The following is a 21,720-nucleotide window of genomic DNA, read 5'->3' on the forward strand; positions in this document are numbered from 1 at the left end:
AAAAGGACAGGGAATGGGGTGGCTGGGGCAGGGATGGTCAGGGATGGTGTTGGTGCATTAAGACAGGGGTGTTGAAGAAGGCTGCTCTGAGTGGGGACCGAGTCCTGAGACCAAGGGGTAAGAACATAGTTCCCAGCAGAGGATGCTGGCAGCTGGAGTTAGTAGGAGGGGGCTGTGGGCAGGTGAGGACTTGGGATTCTCTTCTGGGTGGGACAGAAATGGTGCAGGGATTTTAGCAGAGGTGATTTGTTCCGACCGCAGGGTGAGTCCAGGGAGGCAGGAAAGTGGCTGCTCCAGGGCCCCCCTGAAATGACCCTCTAGCTCCATTTATCTGATGCCCCTCCAGCCCAGCCTGGCCCCACCCCCAGATGTCCACCCACATCCCCTGAGAGTCCCCACCCCAAGGGTGGCAGAGCTCCCAGGCCCTGAACTGCCTGCTCAGCTGGGTCCCCTGAGGCCCACAAAGCCACCGGAAGAGGATGTGAGATGCTCAGAGGAGCAGAGCTGGGAGCAAGCTGCTGCTGGGGCAGTGTCTGGGCGAGACGCTGGGCCCCGGGGCCTGATGTGCCTGTGGGGGCCCTCCACAGCCCCTGCCCACACCCCCTCCTCCCTGCCTCTGCTGTCCTGCTCCCTGCCCTGTGCCCTCCACTTACAGCCAGGGACTGGGCATCCACCCGGCCAGGGTCCCAGGAAGGTAAGGAAGTAGCTGAGACCCTTGGCCTCTGACTTCACCCTGGCATCTCTGGGCTTTGGGGTTGGGGCTCTGAGTGTTCTTACCCCCAGGTCAGGATGGAGGGAGCGTCTGCAAGCTTTGCAGAGCGGCTGGACAGACGTGAGTCCTGGGTTTTCCTGTGAGATCTTGGGCAAGTCCCAGCTCTCTCTGGGGCTCATCTTTCCACTTGTCAGATGGGTGTGTTGGATGCGTCCGATGGCTTCCAATGTCTGGTTTGAAGCAAAATAAGAAAAACAGGGATGGGGACAAGGTGGTAAATTTTGTGTTGTGGTGGTGGTGGTGGTTGTTTACAACTCCAGTAGTCACTCTAGTAAATTATTCTAAAAGTCAAATGTACTCATTTCATGGCTGCCCTTCTTTCTGATGGCAGCCCTTTCTTGTTACCTTTGGTAGTGTTTTTTCTGAATGGTGGGAGTAGTGCTGGTGATATTATTATTTTTTACCATCCTACTTAATGAAACAGTTGGCAACCCCCACCCCTGTGCCTAGTTAAAATGAAATCTTGTGGCTAGGTGCGGTGGCTCATGCCTGAAATCTTACCACTTTGGAAGGCCAAGTCAGATGGATCACCTGAGGTCAAGAGTTCGAGACCAGCCTAGCCAACATGGCAAAACCCCATCTCTAATAAAAATACAAAAAAATTAGCCAAGTGGCTGAGCGCGGTGGCTCACACCTGTAATCCCAGCACTTTGGGAGACTGAGGCAGGCAGATCATGAGGTCAGGAGTTCGAGACCAGCCTGGCCAACATAGTGAAACCCCGTCTCTACTAAAAATACAAAAATTGGCCGGGTGTGGTGGCACGTGTCTATAGTCCCAGCTACTTGGGGGGCTGAGGCAGGAGAATTGCTTGAACCCGGGAGGCGAAGGTGCAGTGAGCTGAGACTACGCCATTGCACTCCAGCCTGGGTGACACAGTGAGACGATGTCCCAAAAGAAAAAAAAAAAATTAGCTGAGTATGGTGGCATGTGCCTGTAATCCCAGATACTCGGGAGGCTGAGGCAGGAGAATCACTTGAAGTGGGAGGCGGAGGTTATAGTGAGCCGAGATCGCACCACTGCACTCCAGCCTGGGCGACAGAGAGAGATTCCATTTCAGGAGAAAAAAAAAAAAGAAGAAAGGAAATCTCGTGCCTGGGTGCCAGGGATGGAGGAGCTCAGGTCTAGGGGGCGGGGAAGCCTTCCAGAACAAGTGAGTAGGGGTCTCCTGCCTGCCTCCCAGTGCCTCTGGCTACACTCACATCCACCTGGTAGCTCTGCTGACTGAGCCCTGTTTTGATTTGGTTACTTGTATCTGTCACCTTTCTGACTCTATGTGGTGGTTTCCAGTCCCCTGACACAGAAGGAATGGGAGTGGGGGCTTGGAGAATTAAGGGAGAAAGCTGGGCTAGCTTGGGGCAGCCTCTCCACTTGTCCTCGGCTGGCCCATGGCCTGGTACAAGCGGGAATTCCTGGCCCTGCCTGTCACAGGAGCAGGTATGACAGCCACGCGGGTGACACCAGGCCTAGGCACTCGGGTGCTCCACTCCACTAAGGCACGTAGGCGACAAGCACACTGGCAGAGGGCCTGCCGCAGGGCCCACTTCCCACCTGGCTCTCGCCCCACCATGGCCCGGGAAGCAGGCCAGGTTTGTGCCAGGCCTGCCGTGCCCAGAGTGGGGAAGGGCTCCGTGTTCTTTGCCTGTGTCTCTGTGGTGACTGCCAGGAGGAGGGCCATCGCCCGCCGTGCCGCTCTCCAAAGCCCGACACCTTGGCTGGCACCTCTGCCACCACCGGCCACCACTGAGGTGAGTTTCCAGGGCAACCAGTGCTTCTGCCGGGGAGAGGCTGGGTGGGTCACCGCCGGGCCCCAGGGGCGCAGGAGTTGCTTTCCCAGGACTCCCCTTCTTCCCCGTCAGAACTGGTTGGAGGAGTTTGGAACTCGCAGTGGAGTCTTCATCTCCCATCTCGGGTATGAGAGAGGAGACTGGGGGTCTGCTCTGCTGCTGGTGCCTGTGTGCACCCACTTGGCCTCCCCAGCTGCCCCGTGCTCCGTGGGTCGGTCCAGGGTGGCTGTGGGCTGTCCCGGAAGCTCTGTCCGGAGAGTGCTTCTTGGATTACCAAGGACTTCTGTGCACTACTTCACTGTCTGCTCTCCTGAGAAGCCTGAGAGCCCGGTGCTATGACAGTTACTGTCCTCATTTTACTGATGGAGAAACTGAGGCCCCGAGAGGTGAAACTAAGGCTAGGAAGACACAGGACAGGCACTGGAACCTGAATCTGTGCTCCAGATCTTAAAAGAGTTCCCCAAACCCACAAGAAAGAATGACCCCTTGGGGCTGGCTCATCCCAAGGCCCCCTGTGCTATGACATTTCCAGCTGGCACTTTGTGGAGCATTTCCAAGGAGTCCGGGGCCAGGCTGGCGGCTGACCACCCTACAGGAGGGGAGACCATGGATGCTGGGGCCCCTCGGGGTGTGATGTGCCCCGCCTACCACAGCTGTGGGATAGACGTCGCTGCCTCCTGATCAGGGCCCCCGGGCTTGGGGACAGGTACTAGGCTGAGATTATGGGACCCTCTGGGCCTTTGGTCCCTTCCTCAGCCAGGTGTGCACAGCGCCCCCGCAGCCCCTCTGCCACTCTCTCTCCTCACCTCCGTCTGCCTGCTGTCTCCCTCTCCCGCTGTGGTCCTCCGGCTCACTTTTGGGTCTTAGGCTCAGTTTCCCTCTATGTCTTCCTCTCTCCTCTGCTTCCCTCCACGTCAGGCTGTCACATGTTGAATTGGTAGCCCCTTGGGGGTGGCAGTGACTCGTCATGGTGCCAGGCAGCGAGCACTGCAGGAGTGGGGGACAGCTGTCCGAGCGGCCCCCGGTTTGCAGCCCATGGATGCATTTATCACATTTGCTCCTCTGCGTGCCTACCCCTCAATATGCTGTGGGTGTACCCATTTTCAGAGGATGACAGCAGTGCCCCACAGCGAGTCCCAGGCTGATCCGGAGCCCTCTGCATCCCCATCCAGGGCTGTTTCCGCTGCTCCCGGCATCGGCACACCTTGTTCCGGTTGTGCTGAGACAGCAGCGCCCTGTGAGGTCAGAGGGTTGCTGTCACCCCGCCACCCAGTGTGGTCTCCTGGAGATTTCAGTGGTTCGGTGCTTCGCTTCTCACCTGGCTAGCTCTGAGTTCAGCCTCTCGCCTGTGGGGACCCCTGCATCCTGGGGATAGAAGGAGGAGGAAGAAGCTACCAGAGGTTGCCAGGAACCCAGTGGCAGGGGAGGTGGGGCTGAGCCAGGCCCGCCTGCTGTGCCGGGAGTTCCCACGCGTGGTCCAGCTGCGTCACCTCCTGCCAAGGTGTGTGCTCACCCGTCCACAGAGGGCCACCCCAGGACCTAGGCAGGCTAGGAATGGTGACGCCAGTGTTGGGAAATGACCGAGGAGCGTGTCCAGGCCTCACCCTTTTCATGTCCTCCCCAGGCTCTAAATATAGATCACAAGAGACAGAAAGGGGTCAGTGACCTCCACCTGCCCAACAGGAGGTGACAGGTTTTCCACCAGGGCCTGACCTGAGTCTGGATACCTGGCTGCCTTTCCTCCCGGCCTTGGCCGAGCCCAGGTTGGAAAGGGTGATAGCCAAAGGCCACAGTCACCCAGACACTGCCTTGTGCCCGGTTCCCGCTCTGAACTGCTGTGTGTCTGGCAGTCCCTAGAACTGCACCCCAGGCCCAAAACCCATTCCCTGGGATCTTGCCTAAAGGCAGGCCTGGGTCCCGACTTGAAGGTCCACAGGGGCAGCTTTTATGATCCGCCTCTCAGGTACTGGCCAAGGATGTACCGGCCGAGGAACGGGTGGAAGGAGGGAAGGACCAGCCAGAGAGAAGGGGCAGCGTGAAGAAGGAGCTGCAGCAGTTCTGCCGAGAGGGAGCCTGGAGGGGGAAGCTAGGACCACACCGAGCCAGTGGTCTTCTGCCTGAGGGCAGTGGGATCAAGACCCCACTGGCCACAGTGTCTGGGTATGGGAGCAGGGAGAAGAGGGACCACAGAGTTCCAGCCTGAACACATATTTTCCTTAAATGAGACAGCTGCTCAGGGGCTGAGGAGTGACGTAAGATGCCCAGGGAGTCTCTCCTCGCCTCCATCTGCCTGCTGCCTCCCTCTCGCGCTGTCCCTCGCTGTGGTCCTCAGGCTCACTCTTGGTTCTTGGGCTCAGTTTCCATCTGTGTGTCCCCCTCTGTCTCTTCCTCCTCTGCTTCCCTCCACTTCGGGCTGTCACATGTTGAATTGGTGGCCCCTCCAGGGTGGCAGTGACTCCCCTGGGTGTCGGGCACTGGGCACTGCAGGAGTGGGGGACAGTTGTCAGAGCAATCCCCACACATGCCCTGGCTACAGGAGGCAGCTGCAGTCAGCTTCCGGCGACACTCGGGAACACAGACCCGGTGTGGTCAGGTCAGCCAGAGTTACAGGAAAAGTGGGAAATGTGGATTTTTATATGAAATCACCTGACCTTTTACTGTTGGCTTAAAATTTTAAAAACACTTCGCAAGCCAAACAAAACACATGTGTGGGCGGGAGCTGGCTGCCATCTGTCAGTTCACAGCCTGCCTTTTTAAGTTCTCCTGCGAGCAGCGTCCCGGCTTCCGAAAGGTCTGTGCAGCTGTGCTTTCCAGGGGCTTGTGGTTGTAGCCCCCAAGGAAAGGCAGGTGCATGTCCCAGGGGGAGGTTGGGAACCTGGGAAGGCTAGGTGGGAGGTGGGGGGCATGAGCGGGAGCAGGAGGGAGGAAGGGACCGACGCTGATTCCTAAGAACCCCCACTTCCGGACAGTGCGTAGTGCTGTCGAGAGTCCCTAGTTCCTCCCAGCAGAGGCTCCAACAGCCAAGCACAGGGTTGTCAATAGCCTTGAGCGTCAAACCCACTCAAGTTGACCCGGGCTGCCCCAGCCGCCTCTGACAGCCCCATCTGGGCATCTGGACTTGGGTTCTAGCTGCCCACCGTCTCAGTCCCCGCAGCAGGGCCCCCAACCCCTTTTGTAGTAAAGATGCCATCAGTGACCCCTGAGCACACAGAGGGTAATACAGGAAATGGTGAGCCTGGCCAGGTGTCACTGCCCGGGGTCAGAAGTTTGTAGTCCTCTCTGGAGGACTGCTGGGAGCCTCAGAGGTATCAGAGGGCAAGTCTCAAGCTGTGTCCTTTTTCTTCTTCTTTTTTGAGATGGAGTCTCACTCTGTCGCCCAGACTGGAGTGCGGTGGTGCAATCTCGGCTCACTGCAACCTCCACCTCCCAGGTTCAAGCGATTCTCCTGCCTCAGCCTCCCGAGTAGCTGAGATTACAGGCACGCGTCACCATGCCAGGCTAATTTTTTTGTATTTTTAGTAGAGACGAGGTTTCACCACGTTGGCCGGGCTGGTCTCGAACTCCTGACCTCAAGTGATCCACCCAGCTCAACCTCCCAAAGTGCTGGGATTCCAGGCGTGAGCCACTGCGTCCGGCCATTTTTCTTCTTATAACTTTTATTATGGGTAATTCCAAATAGACACAAAAATAGAGAAAATTACATAAAGACCCCCAGCTTTCACAACCCACAAAAATAGAGAAAATTACATAAAGACCCCCAGCTTTCACAACCATCGATGCAGGGCCACTCTTGTTCACCTCTCACTGCCCCACTCCCTGCCCATCCCTGGAGACGTTTACATGAATCCCAGGCATGTGATACCATCCACAGATAGCCCAAGATGTAACTCTGCTAGTGACCGCAACACCATTCTCACACCTAAAAAGATGTCTAATGTCATCCATATGCAGCAGTGTTCAGACAATCCACGTGTCTTGTAGTTGTTTTTTTTTTTTTAAACAGTTGTCTTGCTGACATCATGATCCAAAATCCACACATTGCATTTGTTAGATGTCTCTTACCCTTCTTTTAATCTAGTTTCCCCTTTCTTTTTCCTCTGAAATGTATTTGTTGAAGAAACTGGGTTGTGTGTCCTGTAGAGGTTCCCACAGCCTGAATTTGTGGATTGCAGCCTTGTGGTGTGTTGAACATGTTTCTCTGTCCCCTGTAATCCCCAAAATGGCAGTTATATGCAGAGGCCTGCTTTGATTTAGGTTTGGGTTTTGAGGAGAACACTGTGAGTGGTGCTATGTTCCTCCACTGGTGACATGTGCTGTCCCAGGATGGCCTTGCCCTTGGTTAGGGTGTCCCCACAGCATACAGGAGACACAGGAGGCCTCAGGAGAGGGTCTTGCATGCAGGAGGCGTCCCATGAATGCCAAGCCCGGTTGCTAACACTGTGGAGCAGTCAGGCCTGCCTGATCTGGGGGCATTGGGCAACACATCCTATGCAGGGAACTTTACCAGTACATTCATTAGTGGGGTGTGTGTATCTGTGTCTCTGTCTCTATGTGTGTGTTTCTCTATGTGTCTATGTCTCCAGATCTGTGTATGTCTGTGTCTATCTCAAACTTGTTTTTTCCCTTTTTGTGGAGAATGGAGTCTTGCTATGTTGCCCAGGCTGGTCTCCAATTTCTGGGCTCAAGAAATCCTGCCTCTGCCTCCCTAAGCTCTGGGTTACAGGCATGAGCCACCACGCCCAGTCTCTTTGTCTGTCTCCAAGTATGTATGTCTGTCTGTGTGTGTCTGTCTCTGTGTGTGTATGTATGTCTCTGTCCCTATGTCTCCGTGTGTGTGTCTCTGTATATGTGTGCGCCTGTGTCTGTCTCGTGTGTCTGTGTCTGTCTCTGTGTGTGTGTGTGTGTCTCATGTACAGCCAGAGCAGTGATCAGGCTTCCCAGGAGTTGGGAGGGGAGTCCCAAAGGTAGGTGAACAAGGCAGGAAGAGGAACTTTGTAAAAACAGACACCAGCCAGAGGGACTGGCTAAGTAATGCCCTCCCCGACCCTGGCTCCTGTAGATGATACAGTCAGATGGGAAGGAGCCAGGCCAGCCGCGTTGGAGGGTTTAGTGTAATGAATTCTTTATTCTTCACCTTTCCAGCCTCCTTGGGGCCACCCCTCGCCCCAGCACCCAGGACCTTCAAGGCCAGAATAGTGGTGACTCTTCTGTGTCCTCATGAGTCACTTGTCCTTCTGGGCTATAAAACGGGTGGGCGCTTGTTCCCAGGCGCATCACTCAGCGAAGGAGATAAAGAGCAGAGGAGATAAAGTCCGTGGCAGGCAGCTTCTGGACTTTCAGTTTCTGGAGGCACTGGGAGCTTGGCCCCAGGAGAAAGGGATGGGAGGAGGAGCTTAGAGCCAGAGGGCAGTGTCTAGGTCACCTCTTTGTGGCCCTGTGGGAACCTCCTGCCTCTAAATGTGCCTCACCTACATTACCCTCCCTGGCCAAAGGGCTTGGAGGCTTCCTAAACAGCCTCTAGGGATCTCCATCCCAAATCAAATCTACCCATCTTGCTTCTTAAAAAAAACAAAAACAGGCTGGGCGTGGTGCTCATGCCTGTAATCCCAGCTCTTTGGGATGCCAAGGAGAGCGCTTCACTTGAGGCCAGAAGTTCAAGACCAGCCTGGCCAACATGGCGAAACCCTGTCTGTATGAAAAATACAAAACTAGCTGTGCATGGTGGCGGGTGCCTGTAATCCCAGCTCCTCGGGAGGCTGAGGCAGGAGAATCACATGAACCCAAGAGGCGGAGACTGCAGTGAGCCGAGATCACACCACTGCACTCCAGCCTGAGTGACAGAGCGAGACTCTGTCTAAAAAACAAAATCAAAAACAGCATTTATCACATACAGCTGGTTATTAAAATACTGATTTTAGAAATTAGAAATTCAGGGAAGTAAAATGAAAGCCAGTATAGCTTCTCTACCCAGCTGCAGCTTACCACCATAGTTTTTGTGAAGTAGGCCCTTCTAGTCGTGTGCACATGGGGGTCTGGTTCTGAAAGGATGACCTGCCACCTCACTCCAGTCACAGTGGAAGCGTTTTCCGTGGGTGTCTGAGGATTGGCACTTGGGAAGGGGGCAAGATGTGCTCGTGGAATGTGCTGTCTGGTCCCGCCCTCTCAGTTTACAGATGGAGAAACTGAGGCCCAATGGTACGGACCAGTGGGGAGGTTGGCATGGCCAGGGCTGCTGGCAGCGATTGCTGGCCTCCCTGAGGACTGAGGGCTGAGGCCGGGGCAGGCCCAGTGGTGGGTGAGGCACGAGGAAGGGTCCCATTCATTCATCCACTCTCCTGGCCCTGCTGTTAAGCCCCAGGTTGTCTTCCTTCCTCACTGGCTTCCAGAAAGAGTAGTTGAGGATCTCCCTGTCCCTGCTTCCCCTTCAGCCCCAGCAGCCCCACTCCACCCTGAGACCAGGGATGTCCAAGCGACAAGCAGCCCCAGCTAACAGGCCCCGCAGCCATGTGATCTGCCCAGCATTGTCACTCTTGATGCCTTCCTCTTCAGTTGCCTCTCAGCCCCAACCTTGGCGCCTCCCGCTCTCCCCCACCTCCCTGACTTCCCCTCCTCTGAGGGTGTCTGTAAGGCTGAAAGGGGATAGTATGGGGCTTTACCCCCAAAATGGTAGGGCCCCACTCTTTCCCCCACTGCACACACAGCCCCACACTCAGGATTTCCAATTGCACTGACATGGTCACTGAACACATAGTCAGCCTCTCCAAACTCCGCATGAGCCTGTAGTCAGGTGCAGGTGCTGAGTGCTTTATGTCCCTCACGTAATGTCATCCTCCCCGCAGTTGTTTGAGGAAGTCATTTTCACTACTCAGATTTTGCAGATGAAGAAACAGTGAGGTTCAGAGGGGTTAAGCAACTTGTGGAAGGCCACAGAGCTGGGGAGAGGCTTTGCTGGAATTCGGGGTTGGCTACACCAGGGCAGCTTCCCCACACATCATAAGCACGTACAGATTTCAGACCTACACAACCCACGCACTGCAGCAGCGTAACACGCAGACGGTGCCTAAGCTGGGTACCCAAGGCCCGACGACACACGTGACAACAGGCCCTTTAGGGAGACCCAGCCAACGCGCGCCCCTCGACCTCCCCGGCCCCGCCCTCTTTGTTCAGACTCCGCCCCTCCAGGCTCCCGGGTCTGACCTCGGCGAGGGCGGGGCCGCGGGCGCGCGCACGCACGCACGCGTCCCTGGGCCTCTCCGGTCCCGCCCCTCCCTGGCCCCGCCCTCCTCACCCCTCCGGCTCCGCCCCCAGCCTGACATCAGCAGGGGCCGGGCCGCGGGCTCACAGCGGAGGCAAAGCCCAGTCGCGCGGGCTGCGCCGCCGCCCCCGCCGCGCGCCGGGCCGGCCCCGCGCCCGCGCTGCCCCGGGTCCCGCGGCCCGGCCCCTGCCGCGAGCCTTCCATGGTGCAGCGCATGTGGGCCGAGGCGGCCGGGCCTGTTGGCGGCGCCGAGCCGCTGTTTCCGGGCTCCCGGCGGAGCCGCAGCGTGTGGGACGCCGTGCGCCTGGAGGTGGGCGTCCCCGACAGCTGCCCGGTGGTGCTGCACAGCTTCACGCAGCTCGACCCCGACCTGCCGCGCCCGGAGGTGGGTGAGCTGGGGCGGTCGGGTGGGGGATGCGTCGGAGTCTCCCCACCCACGGCAGAGCTGGGCAGGCCGGGGCGAGCCCTGGACGGGGCCGGGCTATCCTAGCGGGCCGCCTCCCTCCTCCCTCCTCCGTAGGTGGGGGTCGGGGCCTTCTGCAGAAATCAGCCAGCAGGGTGGGCCAGGGGGCTGCCGCCCCGCCCCGTCCAACAGTAGGGACCACGGCTGGGATTTTGCCCCCCTCAATACCGTCCCAGGTCCTGCTGTCACCGAGTCCCCGCAACCCAGGTGGACCTTTTCCTGCGGCATTGTCACTGTTTACATCGGTGGCCTGTGCCTTATTTCACCCAGTTGCCCACCCAGGGCCTGCACCACGTCGTTAGCCTTTCCAATGCAGGTGTGGAACAAGTGGTCGGGAGGGCCGAATCCTAGAATCCTCAGAGGTGATGAGACCATAGGGGCCTTCCAGACAGACCCTACTTGGGGCAGATATGGATCTGGTGACCAGGGACATCGGGGCTGCTCATAGCGGGGCGGGTTTGGGGGGAGGGTCGCGGAATGAGGCGGAGCAGCAGGCCTCCAACACGTGGGACCAGATGTCCTGGTGGTGAGCGGAGGAGGGTAGCCCAGGCCCAGAGCGGGCGAGACTTGTTTCTGCTTAACTGGAAAGAGTGCCAACACCCTGAATCTGTAAGGACTGGGTAGGATTCAGAGAAGGAAGTGGTGTACGTGTGATGGATGAATGGGAGGGTGACCAGGTGAGGGCTGGGGCTTGTTTCTCGTGTGCCCTGGGTCTCTGGGTGGTGCCATCTGCCTCCCACCTGACTGCACAGCTGGAGTGGAGAGGGCCTCTCTGTATTCACAGGGAGCATCTCCCTTCAGCCTCCGTCTTCCCACTGTTTGATCTCTTGATCGCACTGTGTGCAGGTCTTTGGTTTAATTCAGAGACGCCCCCCTCGCCCTGCTCTGCCTGGGTACAGGGCCTGCACAGAGGCCATCCCTGGATCAGGGGCTCAGGGCCCATCAGAGCTCTGGCCGGGCTGCAGCCTTCACAGTGAACCTCCTGAGTCCCCGTGCTGCATCGTGTCGCCTTGGTGCATCTCCAGTCCCTTCATGGCTTTAGACTGTGGCGTGTTGTGATTGCTGGCGATTGTTAGCCTGAGTCTCGTGCCTCTTGGTGTCCTGGTACTTAGACAGGGCCTGGATGAGACTTGTTTCTCCGCCCAGTGTTGGGAAGAGCTCTTGGTGGGGGAACACCCCACGCCTGAGAGACCCTTTCCTCCTGAGCTTGGCAGATGGCCGGACCAGACGTGTTCCCTCAACCCTCATCTACCCAGGGCTCTGGTCCTCATTGGCGGCTGGAGAGGGACCCCTGGGAGGGTGGGGGTGGGAGTGGGAGGCTGACAGCAGCCCAGCGCTCATCTGGCTTTCATTACCTCTGGCAGCAGCTCGGCCTTTGTGTGCTGGGAGGGTCTGGCGGAGCGCTCACAGGGGCTGTGCAGGTTCGCTCTCTCCGTCCCTGAGGAACCAAGGGAGAGGCAGAGCTGAGCCCCACCCCTGCCTGGGGTCTTGCCTTCCCTCTCTGGCCCTGGCCCTCCTGGCCCAGCCTCAGCTCTGAGATCCAGCCTGTGGCTGCTATTTAAAAATCAAAGGGGAAACTTCTGGCTGGGTCAGGAAAACCAGGATCCTGGCAGGAGAGGAGGCCACTGCCGGAAACTGAACACAATGACCATTTACCAAGGGCCCAAGGGAGGGGGCGGGGAAGTCCCTGTCCCTCCTGCCAGCACCCCCTATCCTGGGGCTGGTTTCCTGGTGGCTATGTGGCCTGCCAGAGCTGACGCTGCGCACTTGGTCCCTGTCCTCTGGAAACCACCAGATAGTTTTTCTGCCTTCCCCCACACCCCTGTTTCCCTACCTAGCTTCCACCCGGTGCTTCCCTCTGGGCTGCCAGATGTTCTCACATCTGGGCTTCCGCTTATCTTCTCGGTTCTAAGCCAAGCCACCACCGACCCAGCTTGGCCTGCACAGTTCTTGCTTTCTGGAGGTGACCTGGTTGGTGTCCCCATCTCTGGACAGGCGGTTGCTTTGGCCTGGCAAAAAGTGCAGGTTGTGGGCCACCCCCTCACTTCATCTGCCTTAGACCAACCCTACAGAGTAGGTGCCAACACCACCTTCTAGGAAGCTGGGGGGTCAGAGAAGGGAAGTCTCCGACCTAAACCCCCGTGCAGCCAACAAGGGCCACAGCCGGGATTTGAGCATGGGCTATGTTCTCTGTGGCACCTGCTGTGTGCAGGAGCCGTCAGGAATCAGAGAAGGCCCAGGCAGCCCAGATGCCCCGAGCAGTAGGGAAGCTTATGGCTCAGAGGAAGGCAAAAGTGCTTTGGGCCACGGGATGCCGGGGAGAGCTACCCGGAGGAAGCAAGCCCAGAACTAGACCCCGCAGGTTTAAAATGATAGCTAATAGGAGCCAGCAGGTTTTGGGGAGGTTCTGAGCTAAGTAATTTGCATCACCTCCTTTTGGGGTCAAGACTGGTAAGAGCCCATTTGACAGATAAAGCCACTGAGGCAACAGAGGCTAATTAGATTGTGCAGAGTGACCAAGCTGGTCAGTGGCAGGGGCAGGATTCTGACCCAAGGCCTGAGGGCAGTTGTAGGTGGGCTGGAGTGGAGAGGGCCTCTCTGTATTCACAGGGAGCATCTCCCTTCGGCCTCCCGCGTCTTCCCACTGTTTGATCTCTTGATCACACTGTGTGCAGGTCTTTGGTTTAATCGCCAGGGCTCATGAGCACTTTGACGCTGAAGACCCGAGCCAAGGAGCCTGTCCCTGTGTGGGTGTGTGTCCCTGCGTGCATGTGTGCAGACTGGTCTTCCAGGAGAGCTTCCTAGGTGACTCCGAAGGGGCAGCCCCCAGGACCCTCAGGTTCCCCTCTTGCTGTACTCCTCGGGAGGGTCCCCCAGGAGAAGAGGGCGACAAGGCTGGCTGGTCCTGGGTCTTTGTTTCTTCTCCAGGTGGGGGATGCTCAGGCATGCTGGCCTGTTTCCCAGGAAGCTCAGGAATGGCCCTGGGAGATATGAAGCTGCTTGTTGGCAGGGCTGGGGTCTGATTCTTAACCTGGAAGTTGGGCATTGGCAGGCCCTGTCTGCGTTGCCAGTGAGAAAAAGAGCGGGGAGATTCGTCCCTGGCCCTCTGCAGGCAGGCTCGGAAGGAGCCAGTGGAGCGGTTTCAGGAAGCTGCGCCCAGGCAGTCAAGGACTGGTTTCCAGGGGCTGCCGGTTGGCCACCCAGGTGACTCCCATGGCATGGTACCGCCATGCTGTGGCCACCCAGTCCCAGGGTTGGACTTCCAGCCTTGCAGGCCCAGAATCGCTGTGTTCACAGATACGCAGCACCAGCAGAGCAGTGGTCCCCATTTGATTGTCAAGGGGCAGACACTGAAGCCTGCAGCCTCATGCAGGACAAACTGAGCTTTGAGCAGACCCAGTTCTTCTAGTTCCGCACACCTTGCCTGCCCACGGGCCGGGGAGGCAGGGGGATGGCAGCCCAACGGTGGCTTGGCGGGCAGGGCAGGACACCTGCGTTGGAGGGTTTTGGCGTCTTCCTCCGTGGGGAAGCTTGCATGCTTTGGCAGCCTCCCGTGTAGTCATTCCTGGAGACTTTTATCCATCTCAACCGAGAGGCAGGGAGCCTGGGCTCTGGAGAGAAGAGAATTGTGCTGGGATGCCAGCTCAGTCCCCTGGCAGCTGTAGATGTACTCCTGAGTCTCAGTTTCCTCATTGATAAAATGGACGTGATGCCAGCCCTCTTCTTAGGGTTGTGGTGAGCACCCTCGAGTGAAACAGGAGGTCTGAGGAGTGGCCAGCACAGCACTTGGCACAGTGGATAGGTGGCAGCTGCCACAATGAGGTTTTCTGATTAGGTGCCAGGGGAGTGGCCTGAGCCTTCCAAGTACCCTGGGCTCCTGGGGTGCATCACCTGGCACCTTCAGCATGGCACTTCCCTAGCCTGGTGTCTTGCAGGCCTTTTGCCCAGGGCGTGTCCACAAACCTCTCGAAGATGCAGGTGCTGGAAAGCTGGCCCTGCCACACTCCCCTGCGAACTTGCTGTGTGACCTGAGAAAATCCCTCCTGTCTCTGGCCCCTCCTCCACATCTGTGCTACAAGGGGTTGGACTCTGCTCCAAGCTTGAGACTGTGGCAGAGGCAGCGCCAGGCCTGGGTGGGTCCCAACAGGCCAGGGTTCAAATCCACATTCTGGCTGCCACTTCCTGGCTCCCGATCTGGGCGAGTTCCTACTAGGCTGTTTCCTTATCCATCAGGCAGGGTGTTAGGAGGATTAAACATGATGGGTGTCCAAAGGGCCTTGCACCCAGGAAGTGCCTGCACGTACTGGGCACCGTGGCTGGTTAAAGTTGGGGCTGGACCTTCAGCTGGCCCTGCCCTGCATTCCCTTGGGACCAGCCCACCTTCCTCCTCAGCTGCCCCTCCTGGGCCTGGCCCTGTGTTCGCCTGACTGTCAGGGGCTGGGTGTGGACAGCGACCCTGGATGCCCGAGGCTTGTGGCTGACCTGGAGGTCTGCACGGCACAGGCCTGCAGGGAGGGTTTCTGGAGAGATGGGCTGGCCTTTGGGGGACTCAGCACAGGCTGGTTCCCAGCCGCCACTTTCCGAGGCCAGGGAGCATCCTGGTGGGCAGGCACCTTGTGTCGTCCCAGTCTGAGGCCACTTCTGTGGGTTGCCGTGCCCAGGATCAGGAAGGAGTATGGCCCACCAACACCCAGGGCTGGCCTCCTGTCATCCTGGGGCCTTGTCCATGCCCTGGGGATCAGGGTTGGGTCCACCCACCCAGAGCTGGAGGGCAGGCCCGAGGGCAAGAGGGTCACGGACACACTGTCCTTGCATTCCACCTCCCTTGGTGGGGCTCGTGGTCTGAGCTCATGACTTAAGAAGTCCTGGGCTCTCACCTCAGCCAGCACACGCCCCACCGGCTCCCCTCCTCGGGCCTGGGTCCCCACCTCTGTAGGACGGAGAGGGTGCACAGCAGCATGGGCCCCGCACTGTCCCGGGAATCTGGGCTCTGTAGAGACTGAGCAGCCTTCTCTGATGCGTTTCCCGTTTGGCTTCTGTATTGGAGCGAAAAGCTCAAGTCAGAAAGCTGCTCCCACCCACTGGGTTTCAGGGTGACTCAGCCTCTCTTTACAGTGTCCCTCGGCTAGGTCCCCAAGCCTTAGGCAGGCCTCAGACAAGTTTCCCTCAGGTTTTTACCGCCCAGCGTCCATCGCCAGCCCCGTGGAGGATGTGGTATCAGGTGTCATCCGGTACCACACCGCCATCAGGTCCCAGTGCCAGTCACCAGAGGGCTCATGCTGGGAGGAGGCGCCGTTGGCCTGGGCGGGGAGATGGCAGGGCTAGGGCAGGCCTCGTGGGGCTCCTTAAGACCCTCACTATTCTACCCAGAGGGAATCTGGGTTTGGCCTGTGGCTTCCTCCCTCTGTCAGCCAGGGACATGGCATCCTGCTGGCCTGTCACTCTGAGAAGGCTGATCAGGTGACACACTCAACCAGACGCCACCAGGCCCTGTTTCCCCTCCTCATCTTCAGGGCTCCGGGCTGTGTCCCTGGGGACATTGGGGTGTGGGGGCCCCTACTTACCAGGGACCCTATGCCACCCTCACTGCACTGACCCAAATGTCAGAAGACCAGGCAGTGTGTTTACAGGCACAGCTGCCGACTGGGTCCCAGAGCCCAGGGACATCAGCACGCCTGCTGGGGGTGGGACAGGAGTGTCCCCTGAGTACACAGCCAAGCATGTGGTGTTCTTTTCTCCTAGCAGTCAGCTCATAGCGGCTGCCTGGGCGCCTGCCCTCGGGGGGGAAGCATTTTCTCTGCATCAGCTGTCCACTAGGCTGTTTCTGCTCCTCCGCCTCTGAACTCCCAGCCCTGCCAGAGTGCCCTGGGGCCCAAGCACTGCCCAGATGGGGTGTCCGCTAACAGAGTGAGCTAGGGTGGCCTGTGGGTGCTGGAACCCTACCTTTCTTGCTCCAGAGGGTCCCAGGGCAGCTGCCAGGGCTGTTGGCTTGCTTTCTCTGTCCTGTGAGGGGGGCTCAGCGCAAAGGGTAGAGGCCCTACTCTGCCACTTTGTTCCCAGACCCCAGGGCAGTTTGCTCTGGAGCCTGCACCTCCACCATCTGAGCAGGCGGTTTAAACGGCCCCTGTGCTCCACGTAGCTCTATGGTCGGTTCCCTGCCCGCTGCTGCTGTGACGGGAAGGGACCAGAGAAGACAGACTAGCTCCACGAGGGCTAGAGCGTCTCCCTGACCGTGTGACAGGGTGGCAGCTCCCTCACCGCAAGCATGTGTGGCTCTCAGCATTGGGCCTGCATCCCTCCCCACCACCCGGCTGGCAGGAGAGGGCCCCCGGGGGGTGGGGGAAGGGTGCAGGGATCATATGACACCAAGCAGGGCTGGGCCAGCTGCTGGCCCGCCAGCTCACGGAGGAGCCACTATCTAGACCTGCTCAGGGATGGCTGAGGCCACCTGGCTTCAGCCCCTCCTGGAGATTGGCCTGCCTGGGGACACCTCTGTCCGGCAGGCACGGGTGGTGCTCAGCCAGGACCTGGGTGCTGTGCCGGGCTCCCCCAGGGTTCATGTTTAGTCCCCTGTGGCGGGCTTGTCCTGCATGAGACCTCAGAGCCATTGCCGGTGACTTGGGCACTCAGGATACTGTCTGCTTCGCAGCTGGTCCAGATGTGGCTAAAATCCCTAGGGGAGAGAGAGACTCCCAGCTGAGCCAACAGCCTTCACAGGAGGCAGTCTGGGACCCCTGAGGAGGCCAGGGTGGTTGGGGGCCCTGGGCAGTGTAACCGCTAATGCTTTTCTTTTCAAAGGAACGATCTTCTAGGCAGGGGACAGACGTGTGAGTCAGGAAAGGGGTTGAGCGTATGTCTCTGTTTTCCTGTCAGTGGAAGGGCCGGACCTCCCCTGGCGGGGCTGTCTGTGGGGTGTGGGTGTGAGTGTGCCTGTGGGTTCCCTGCTAACTTCCAAGAAATGGGGCTGGCTGGCTGTCCAGAGGCGGTGGCGGTCAGGAGCCCAGCATGGTGCCCACAGCTTTCCTGTTGTACAAAGCCCAGAGTGGGAGGGCGACCTCGGGTCAGAGGAAGTGGACTTCCAGGATGGCTCCTGGGCCTCCCAGGGCCGGGCCTCCGAGGGTGCGCAGGAGGCAGGAGGCTGGGGTCCCGTCCACAGCATGCTGGACAGTCTACCTGACTCCTGCCGGGGTTGAGGGAAGGGCCTGAGTCAGCACTGTCCACCAGGCCTTCTCTGAGCTCCACTCCCACCTAGGTTGGGGCATTGACTGTGCGGTTAATGACCCTGGGCCAGGCCAGTACCTCCCAACTCCTTCCTAACCTCTGAGGTTGGTGTCCTTACGCCACCCCCAACCCCGGCTCCTCTACCTGCTGCAAGCTCATTCCATCCCTGGACAGAGCAAGTGGCAGAGGGCTGTGAGGCAGGGGGTAATTGTGGCTAAGTGACCTAGGCCAGCCTGCCAGGTGGGGGGAGTCTGTCTCCTAAGACAAGGGCCTTTCCTTACTGCCTGGAGCCAGAGGCCCCCTTCCTGTTCCAGCCCAGGCCTGTGGTTTAGGGCTCTGTGGAACCCCAGCGTCTGCCTGGATACTGGCACCGTCACCTCTCACGCCCGTCCCCTCATGTGATGACGGTCAGGGAACTGGGAAATCCCATTGCCCAAGCAGGCACGAGGGCATGAATGAGCAGAGGGGAAGGAAGTGGCTGGGATGTGGCCGCTGGGGGTGCCCCACACCTCCCCAGATCCGGGCTGCTGACACGCCAGAGCTGGGCCTGGAGGAGCTGCCCACTCCTGCTGGGTCAGCCAGGGCTCGCCAGGCTGGGCAGAGGAGGGGTGAGTGTGAGGACGCCCATGGGCCTCTGGCCCTGGGGAGGTGAGGGAACTTTCTCTCAGGGCATAACCGCCTGGATGCAGTCAGCCGTGTCAGAGCCCTGGGATCCCCGCCTCACCGCTTACCCAAGGCAGCATGACCTTGGACCAGTTGTTCCTCTCTCAGCCTCCATTTACCCATCTGTGAAATGGCTGAATAACAGTCTCCACTATGGAGGGGGATGACTTGAGGGTGGGTCCGTCCTGGGCAGGAACAGGAGCCAGTTACTAGGGGATTGGAAGCCTGGTGAACCCATCATGACCGTGCCCCAGGTCGTGGCTAGCCAGGTTGGGGAAGTGGAGTGCCAGGACAGTGGCCCTCTGTGCCGATGTTAAACCCAGGCCGTAGAGCTGTGATCTCATTCCACCCCGGGCTATAGGTCTGTGCAGCCACCAGTCTGTGCCCTGTCTGGGGAACAGGTTGCACAGGTCCATCCCCTGCACAGTGGCCAGGCAGGCCCCTGATGTCCCCACGCCCGGCTGCTGGGCGTTGTCTTCACAGAGCTCCACGCAGGAGATCGGTGAGGAGCTGATCAACGGAGTCATCTACTCCATCTCCCTGCGCAAGGTGCAGCTGCACCACGGAGCCAACAAGGGCCAGCGCTGGCTCGGGGTGAGTACGCTCTGGGTCTCCACTAGGAGGCGCAGCTGGGGATCCCTCCCAGGGCTTTGCTCCTTGAGGGCCCCACAGTTCTGATCCCAAAGGAAATGGCCCTCACTCCCTTCCCGACCCCCACTGTCCAGCCCAGGCTTGATCAGGTTTTCCGCAGCAAGTTTTCATGTTTGACCTCCCTTTTCCGGGTGTGCAGCCATCAGCCTCGCCATCCTCCATGCCTTCTCCCAGACGTGCACACTGTCTGGAGTAGGGGGGCTGTCTTCACCCAAGAAGAACAGGGTTTCAGGCTGTTAGGTCTCTGCAAATTGCCATCTCCCAGAACACATCCCTGGGGTTCCTCTAGGTTGAGAGCCGGTGCCTGACGCAGCTGCGTAATATTCCAGAAGGGAGGCTGGAGCCATTGCCGCAGTTCAGCTCCTCATGGCTGTGGGGCCACTTCAACAGTGCTGCAGGAGCCAGGCGCGGTGGCTCACGCCTGTAATCCCAGCATTTTGGGAGGCCGAGGCAGGAGGATCACCTAAGGTCAGGAGTTCGAGACCAGCCTGGCCCACCATGGTGAAACCCCATCTCTACTAAAAATACAAAAATTAGCCAGGCATGGTGGTGTGCGCCTATAATCGCAGCTACTTGGGAGACTGAAACATGAGAATTGCTTGAGCCCAGGCGGCTGAGGTCGCAGTGAGCTGAGATCACGCCACTGCGCTCTAGCCTGGGTGACTGTCTCAAAACAAAACAAATCAGTGCCACAGGGAAGATGCCGTGTGTCCTAATGGCACCAGTCCCTCCCAGCCCCTGGGTAAGCCTCTGTTTCCTCATCTCTAGAATGAGGATACACTTTTTTTTTTTTTTTTTGAGATAGAGTCTCATTCTGTCGCCCAGGCTGGAGTGCAGTGGTGCGATCTCAGTTCACTGCAAGCTCCTCCTCCCAGGTTCACGCCATTCTCCCGCCTCAGCCTCCCGAGTAGCTGGGACTACAGGCGCCCACCACCTCGCCTGGCTAATTTTTTGTATTTTTAGTAGAGACGGGGTTTCACCATGTTAGCCAGGATGGTCTCGATCTCCTGACCTCGTGATCCGCCCGTCTCAGCCTCCCAAAGTGCTGGGATTACAGGCGTGAGCCACTGCGCCAGGCCTAGAATGGGGATGTTTTGTTAGAACTCTCAGGTGACGCTGTTCCCACAGGGCAGCTACCATTACTCAGTTAACAACTGACTGACCTGAAGGTGTTAATATTTAAATCATTCCCGTACCTCAAATTCTACATTTTTTTCAGTCTTTTAGAGAAAGGGTCTCACTCTGTCACCCAGGCAGTGGTATGATCATAGCTCACAGCAGCCTTGACCTCCTGGGCTCAAGCGATCCTCACCCCTCAGCTCCCCAGGTAGCTGGGACTACAGGCGTGCGCCACCATACCTGGCTAATTTTGTATTTTTTGTAGAGATGGGGTTTTGCCATGTTGCCCAGGCTGGTCTCAAACTCCTGGCCTCAAGTGATTTGCCCACCTCAGCCTCCAAAAATGCTGGGACGACAGGCGTAAGCCACCATGTCGGGCCCTGGCTAATTTTTAAGTTTTGCAAACAATTTTTTGTAGAGATGGGATTTCACTTTGTTGCCCAGGCTGGTCTCGAACTCCTGGCTTCAAGCGATGCTCCCACCTTGGCCTCCCAAAGTGCTGGGATTACTGGTATGAGCCACCACACCTGGCCTGAAATTCTACTTTTAAAGCCGATAACCTTTTTCTGCTAGAGACATTCAGTGCTGCCTCCTGCCACAAGCCACTGAGGGCTCAGGGTTCCATTTGAGCTCCAGGGGATTCATGTGCTGCCACTCACTGTCCTTCCTCTGTCCCACCCCAGTATGAGAATGAGTCGGCCCTGAACCTTTATGAGACTTGCAAGGTGCGGACCGTGAAGGCTGGCACGCTGGAGAAGCTGGTGGAGCACCTGGTGCCCGCCTTCCAGGGCAGCGACCTCTCCTACGTCACCATCTTCCTGTGTACCTACAGAGCCTTCACCACCACCCAACAGGTCCTGGACCTGCTGTTTAAAAGGTGAGCACGCACCCTCCACTGCATGGGATGCACAGGGCCCCTCACCCCCGCCCGGCTGTGGGTCTTGGCAATGCTGGTTCACCTCTCTGAGCCTCGCTTTGCTTGTACGAAAGAAAAACTGGGTGCTAAGAGGACCTCATGGGGTTATCGTCAGGCCTGCGTGGGATGAGGGGTGGAACGTGCTCCTCCACCACGTGGCCCTAGGGAATGGGCTGCTGGACTGTGGTGCTTGTATTTACGATTTTCCTGTCCCCCATGGGGAAGCGCTCTGCCCCAAGCCTCACTCGTATGTGGCCTTGGACAAAGCAGTTTTCCCACTTGTCAAGGACATTCCAGATTGTACCCGGGGGCTGGTGGAGGGGTCTGAGGGGCACTCAGATAGCTGGGAAGGAGCTGGTTGGGGCTCATTCATTGAACAAATGTATATGAAGCACCTACTGTGTGCTGGCCCTTTTCTAGGCATTTAATATAATTTGATGAAAAAAAGCAAAAAAAAAAAAAAAATCCCTGTCCTCCTGGGCCTCCGTTCTAGTCGGAGAGTCAGACAGTAACACACGACGTCGTAAGCAGGTACGGTAGATGTGATGCCCTCACGGCCTCCTCTAGATACGGCTGCGTCCTCCCCTATTCCGACGAGGATGGCGGACCCCAGGACCAACTTAAAAAGTGAGTGAGCTTTCAGCCAAGAGGAAGGGACCCTGTCTCCAGCAAACAGTGGGAGAGTGCATGGGGCTGGGGCTGGAGCGAGATGGGCAGAACCGTGGCTCCCACACCTCTTGCGGTTCCTGCTGGAGGGCTGGGGTCTGGGGGCTTCGCCTGCAGGAAGAAATAAGACCAAGAGCTGGGGAGGGGTCCTGAGGTGGCTGAGGCTCAGAGCAGCCGCCGGCGGGAACCCATCCCACCATAGCCTCATC

At 58.3% G+C, this 21,720-nt stretch overlaps 1 protein-coding gene across 8 annotated transcripts in view; it reads left to right on the plus strand.

Annotated features, from left to right (window-relative positions):
- Positions 1–21,720, plus strand: part of RALGDS (ral guanine nucleotide dissociation stimulator) — a 50,688-nt gene that overhangs the window by 17,136 nt on the left and 11,832 nt on the right. The window contains exons 1-4 of one of the 8 annotated variants that reach the window (XM_050759806.1): positions 474–694; positions 18,643–18,753; positions 20,613–20,806; positions 21,377–21,472. In XM_050759806.1, coding sequence (XP_050615763.1) covers positions 563–694; positions 18,643–18,753; positions 20,613–20,806; positions 21,377–21,472 — 533 coding nt within the window. In that variant the 5' untranslated portion in view covers positions 474–562. Of the gene's footprint in view, positions 1–473; positions 695–984; positions 2,519–9,999; positions 10,198–18,642; positions 18,754–20,612; positions 20,807–21,376; positions 21,473–21,720 lie in introns of those variants that run through there. The other 7 variants (XM_050759805.1, XM_050759804.1, XM_050759811.1 and 4 more) reach the window with 7 other exon arrangements.

The sequence above is a fragment of the Macaca thibetana genome, chromosome 15 (genome assembly GCF_024542745.1).
Source record: "Macaca thibetana thibetana isolate TM-01 chromosome 15, ASM2454274v1, whole genome shotgun sequence".
Classification (NCBI taxonomy): domain Eukaryota; kingdom Metazoa; phylum Chordata; class Mammalia; order Primates; family Cercopithecidae; genus Macaca; species Macaca thibetana.